Source organism: Oncorhynchus mykiss, chromosome 12 (assembly GCF_057628025.1).
Source record: "Oncorhynchus mykiss isolate SJ-2025 chromosome 12, ASM5762802v1, whole genome shotgun sequence".
In the NCBI taxonomy this organism is placed as follows: domain Eukaryota; kingdom Metazoa; phylum Chordata; class Actinopteri; order Salmoniformes; family Salmonidae; genus Oncorhynchus; species Oncorhynchus mykiss.
The window spans coordinates 22,632,502-22,638,779 of record NC_143033.1 but is presented as its reverse complement, the minus strand read 5'-3'; the positions used below and the strand labels follow the sequence as shown (position 1 = coordinate 22,638,779).

The 6,278-nt window shown below is 40.9% G+C and overlaps 1 protein-coding gene across 12 annotated transcripts in view; it reads right to left on the bottom strand.

The window, feature by feature from the left end:
- Positions 1-1,962: 1,962 nt before the first annotated feature.
- LOC110537201 (lysine-specific demethylase 2B) overlaps positions 1,963-6,278 on the bottom strand; it is a 44,594-nt gene continuing 40,278 nt past the window's right edge. For all 12 annotated transcript variants that reach the window (XM_021623053.3, XM_021623055.3, XM_021623054.3 and 9 more), the window contains one exon: positions 1,963-5,643. In XM_021623053.3, the coding sequence (XP_021478728.3) occupies positions 5,462-5,643 (182 nt within the window). In that variant the 3' untranslated portion in view covers positions 1,963-5,461. The remainder of the gene's footprint in view (positions 5,644-6,278) is intronic.

Genomic DNA, 6,278 nt, shown 5'->3' with positions numbered 1-6,278 from the left:
ATATTTAGAAATTGAAGTGGAGTAAAAACAACTGTTCTATGGAAAGGAGAAAGTACCTGTGTACAGACAAATACAAATATCAAAATGAAATAGCAGCACTTAAATAAATACAATATAAAACACCTGCACAGAAAACAAGCTACTGCTCTATTGGCATAAATCTTCAGAGGTTTGAGTCTAAATAGTAAATAACAAACAGTGAGGCAGATTGACACTTTTCAATCAAAATGGTACATGTAAATCAGTACATTCAGTACTGCACAAAAGTATGAAACACTTTGATTAAAAAAATGGTTGTGTATAATGCATAAACGGTGCGCTGCAACAAAATAAAATAATTAACCAAATTAGAAAAACATGACCAATGTGTACACCAGGGGTGGCCTATCATTTTGGCTCGAGGGCCACATCAGCTTTTCAAAATTAAACGTTGAGCCGCAAAGATTTATTTTCGGACCGATGTGTTCGTCAAAAGCTCATTTTCAGGTCAGAAAAAAAGGCAGTTATTTGAAAAAATATCGGCCCATTATAATATCTATCTAGTTTTAGATGTTCAAGAGTGGCCTGGAGTGGTTTTTAACCCAAAACAATAATTCCTTGTGGAAAGAGAACACCTGCTCTTTCCATGACAGACTGGCCAGGTGAATCCCGGTGAAAGCTATGGTCCCTTATTAATGTGATGTTAAATCCACTTCAAACCAGTGTAGATGAAGGGGAGGAGACCCGTTAAAAAAGGATTTCTAAGCCTTGCAACAATTGAGACATGTCTAGTGTGTGTGCCATTCAGAAGTGGAATGGGAAGACAAAAGATTGAAGTGCCTTTCAAAAGGTTACGGTAGTAGGAGCCAGGCACACCAGTTTGAGTGAGTCAAGAACTGCAACACTAAGTGCCTTTCAAAAGGTTACGGTAGTAGGAGCCAGGCACACCAGTTTGAGTGAGTCAAGAACTGCAACACTAAGTGCCTTTCAAAAGGTTACGGTAGTAGGAGCCAGGCACACCAGTTTGAGTGAGTCAAGAACTGCAACACTGCTGGGTTTTTCACATGCAACAGTTTCCCGTGTGTATCAAGAATGATCCACCACCCAAAGGACATCCAGCCAACTTGACACAACTGTAGGAAGCATTGGAGAAAACTTGACACCTTGTAGAGTCCCCAACGTAATGAGGCTGTTGAGGGCAAAATGGTGCAACTCCATATTAGGAAGGTGTTCCTAATGTTTTTTTCACTCAGTGTGTGTGTGTGTGTGTACATACATACACTACCGTTCAAAAGTTTGGGGTCACTTAAAAATGTCCTTGTTTTTTTTAAAACACCAGTCTCAACGTCAACAGTGAAGAGGCGACTCCGGGATACTGGTCTTCTAGGCAGAGTTCCTCTGTCCAGTGTCTGTGATCTGTTGCCCATCTTCTTTTTTTTATTGGCCAGTCTGAGATATGGCTTTTTCTTTGCAACTCTGCCAAGAAGGCCAGCATCCTGGAGTCGACTCTTCACTGTTGACGATGTTTTGCGGGTACTATTTAATGAAGCTGCCAGTTGAGGACGTGTGAGGCGTCTGTTTCACAACCTAGACATTCTTATGTACTTGTCCTCTTGCTCAGCTGTATTTCTTCTTTAAATCAGCACAACAGTTTTCAGCTGTGTTAACATAATTCCATTAGGGTTTTCTAATGATCAATTAGCCTTTTAAAATGATAAACTTGGATTAGCTAACACAATGTGCCATTGGAACACAGGAGTGATGGTTGCTGATAATGGGCATCTGTACGCCTATGTAGATATTCCATAAAAAAATCTGCCTTTTCAAGCTACAATAGTCATTTACAACATTAAAACTGTCTACACTGCATTTCTGATAAATTTGATGTTATTTTAAACGGATATTTTCTTTAAAAAAATAAGGACATTTTTAAATGACCCCAAACTTAGGTTGGAGTCATTAAAACTCGTTTTTCAACCACTCCACAAATGTTTTTTTAATAAACTGTAGTTTTGGTAAGTCGGTTAGGACATCTACTTTGTGCATGATACAAGTCATTTTTCCAACAATTGTTTACAGACAGATTATTTCACTTATAATTCACTGTATCACAAATCCAGTGAGTCAGAAGCTTGGAACATTCCAGAAAAGGATGTCATGGCTTTAGAAGCTTCTAATAGGCTAATTGATATAATTTGAGTCAATTGGAGGTGTACCTGTGGATGTATTTCAAGGCCTACCTTCAAACACAGTGCCTCTTTGCTTGACATCATGGGAAAATCAAAAGAAATCAGCCAAGACCTCAGAAAATAAATTGTAGACCCCCACAAGTCTGGTTCATCATTGGGAGCAATTTCCAAAGGCCTGAAGGTACCACGTTCATCTGTACAAACAATAGTATGCAAGTATAAACACCATGAGACCATGCAGCCGGCATACCGCTCAGGAAGGAGATGCGTTCTGTCACCTAGAGATGAACGTACTTTGGTGTGAAAAGTGCCAATCAATCCCAGAACAACAGCAAAGGACCTTGTGAAGATGCTGGAGGAAACAGGTACAAAAGTATCTATATCCACAGTAAAACGAGTCCTATATCGACATAACCTGAAAGGCCGCTCAGCAAGGAAGAAGCCACTGCTCCAAAACCGCCATAAAAAGCCAGACTATGGTTTGCAACTGCACATGGGGACAAAGATCGTACTTTTTGGAGAAATGTCCTCTGGTCTGATGAAACAAAAATAGAACCGATTGGCCATAATGACCATCGTTATGTTTGGAGGAAAAAGGGGGAGGCTTGCAAGCTGAAGAATCCCAACCGTGAACCACAAGAGTGGCAGCATCATGTTGTGTGGGTGTTTTGCTGCAGAAGGGACTGGTGCACATCGCAAAATAGATGGCGTCATGAGGTGGGAAAAGCATGTGGATATATTGAAGCAACATCTCAAGACATCAGTCAGGAAGTTAAAGCTTAGTCGCAAAGGCATCTTCCAAATGGACAATGACCCCAAGTATACTTCCAAAGTTGTGGCAAAATGGCTTAAGGACAACAAAGTCAAGGTATTGGAGTGGCCATCACAAAGCCCTGACCTCAAGCCTATAAAACATTTGTGGGCAGAACTGAAAAAGTGTGTGCGAGCAAGGAGGCCTACAAACCTGACTCAGTCACACCAGCTCTGTCAGGAGAAACAGGACAAAATTCACCCAACTTATTTTGGGAAGCTTGTGGAAGGCTACCCGAAACATTTGACCCAAGTTAAACAATTTAAAGGCAAAGCTACCAAATACTAATTGAGTGTATGTAAACTTCTGACCCACTGGGAATGTTATGAAAGAAATAAAAGCTGACATAAATCATTCTCTCGACTATTATTCTGACATTTCACATTCTTAAAATAAAGTGGTGATCCTAACTGACCTAAAACATGGAATTATTACTAGGATTAAATGTCAGGAATTGTGAAAAACTGAGTTTAAATGTATTTGGCTAAGGTGTATGTAAACTTCCGACTTCAACTGTATGTATGTATGTATGTATGTATGTACAGTGGGGCAAAAAAGTATTTAGTCAGCCACCAATTGTGCAAGTTCTCCCACTTAAAAAGATGAGAGAGGCTTGTAATTTTCATCATAGGTACACTTCAATTATGACAGACAAAATTAGAAAAAAAATGCAGAAAATCACATTGTAGGATTTTTTATTATTTTATTTGCAAATTATGGTGGAAAATAAGTATTTGGTCAAAGTTTATCTCAATACTTTGTTATATACCCTTTGTTGGCAATGACAGATGTCAAACGTTTTCTGTAAGGTTTTCACACCCTGTTGCTGGTATTTTGGCCCATTCCTCCATGCAGATCTCCTCTAGAGCAGTGATGTTTTGGGGCTATTGCTGGGCAACACAGACTTTCAACTCCCTCCAAAGATTTTATATGGGTTGAGATCTGGAGACTGGCTAGGCCACTCCAGGACCTTGAAATGCTTCTTACGAAGCGACTCCTTCGTTGCCTTGGTGGTGTGTTTGGGATCATTGTCATGCTGAAAGACCCAGCCACGTTTCATCTTCAATGCCCTTGCTGATGGAAGGAGGTTTTCACTCAAAATCTCACGATACATGGCCCCATTCATTCTTTCCTTTACACGGATCAGTCGTCCTGGTCCCTTTGCAGAAAAACAGCCCCAAAGCATGTTTCCACCCCCATGCTTCACAGTAGGTATGGTGTTCTTTGGATGCAACTCAGCATTCTTTGTCCTCCAAACACGACGAGTTGAGTTTTATCCAAAAAGTTATATTTTGGTTTCATCTGACCATATGACATTCTCCCAATCTTCTTCTGGATCATCCAAATGCAAACTTCAGACGGGCCTGGACATGTACTGGCTTAAGCAGGGGGACACGTCTGGCACTGCAGGATTTGAGTCCCTGGCGGCGTAGTGTGTTACTGATGGTAGGCTTTATTACTTTGGTCCCAGCTCTCTGCAGGTCATTCACTAGGTTCCCCCGTGTAGTTCTGGGATTTTTGCTCACCATTCTTGTGATCATTTTGACCCCACGGGGTGAGATCTTGCGTGGAGCCCCAGATCGAGGGAGATTATCAGTGGTCTTGTATGTCTTCCATTTCCTAATAATTGCTCCCACAGTTGATTTCTTCAAACCAAGCTGCTTACCTATTGCAGATTCAGTCTTCCCAGCCTGGTGCAGGTCTACAATTTTGTTTCTGGTGTCCTTTGACAGCTCTTTGGTCTTGGCCATAGTGGAGTTTGGAGTGTGGCTGTTTGTTTGAGGTTGTGGACAGGTGTCTTTTATACTGATAACAAGTTCAAACAGGTGCCAGGTAACGAGTGGAGGACAGAGGAGCCTCTTAAAGAAGAAGTTACAAGTCTGTGAGAGCCAGAAATATTGCTTGTTTGTAGCTGAAAATACTTATTTTCCACCATAATTTGCAAATAAATTCATTAAAAATCCTACAATGTGATATTCTGGATTTTTTTCCTCATTTTGTCTGTCATAGTTGAAGTGTACCTATGATGACAATTACAGGCCTCTCTCATCTTTTTAAGTGGGAGAACTTGCACAATTGGTGGCTGACTAAATACTTTTTTGCCCCACTGTATTTATGTATGTATGTATTCACTTGCAGAAAGAAAAAATTAAATACTTCAATATCTTAGCAAAGACAAAGGAAGAAAAAAAACAAAACATGCTCTGTCAAATTTCCAGTACAGCCAGGTGTCCTGCCTTACATGTTGAACATCCTGTTTTGGAAAACATTCTTGCTTCAGCAGCACAAGAGCCATTCAATGAGTATCAGGGCAACAGTCACTTTCAAAATGTCTTATGCCGTTGTTTTTTTGCACAGAGGTGCGTGAAATACAACACTGTCTCCATGGTGATAACATCACCCTTGCCAGTTCCTTATTCTGACGAGTTTCCTAGCTAGCCAGTGCATACAGTACAGTCTTCGTCAACCTGCTGTTTGTCCACTAGCTGAGTTTCAGCAGGAGTTTCTCCTCTACTAGTTCAAACTGTACACTCACTGACATCTCAGCAATGAATTGCTCGCAGCCCTCTTTGGTCACCTGCTTGCAGTATCGCAAGTCAATATGACAGATGCTTCCACAGCGCTTGAAGTAAGTCAGGGACTGGTCCGTGACTCTGTTGCACACTGCAGAGATTAGGGAGGAGGAAGATACAGCATTAGGTTGTTGTAATATGAGACCATTCATCATCTTCAGTTAATACACAAAGATAGGTGCCTCCTATATACTTGGCTATAACAGTCATTTGTTTTCTAGAATAAAGGCTCCAACCAAAACCTCACCATCGTCATGAGCATATTGAGTGCAGTCAATGGGTGACGGCTTCCCCCATGAACAGTGACTGACAGTGGATAATTAGAAAACAGTGGTGCCCTGTCTGTCTGTCCCACATTGACCCAACCTTTAACAGCACTACTCAGGGAGAGGAGAACCATGGGGGTACTTCAGTTATGGTGTTTGGAATGGAGCCTAGTTTTACTCCACCCCATGGCTCCAACTGTGCATCAGAAATAGAGACAATTAAAGCTATTCATACTTTATACTGGTGTTTATGGGGTCGTGATATGACTTTACGAGGCACACATTCATCACAGTAGGGAACATTTGTTATTCAATAAGACCTATGAAGCAATGAATTAACTTTGCAATGAGAGGTCAATGGCCATGTCCGGATTGTCACCAGTATGTTCTAAATAGTGAATAGTACTGTTAGCAGTGATTACTTTTAGTAGAGACATTCTGACATGGCCAATGTCTATAG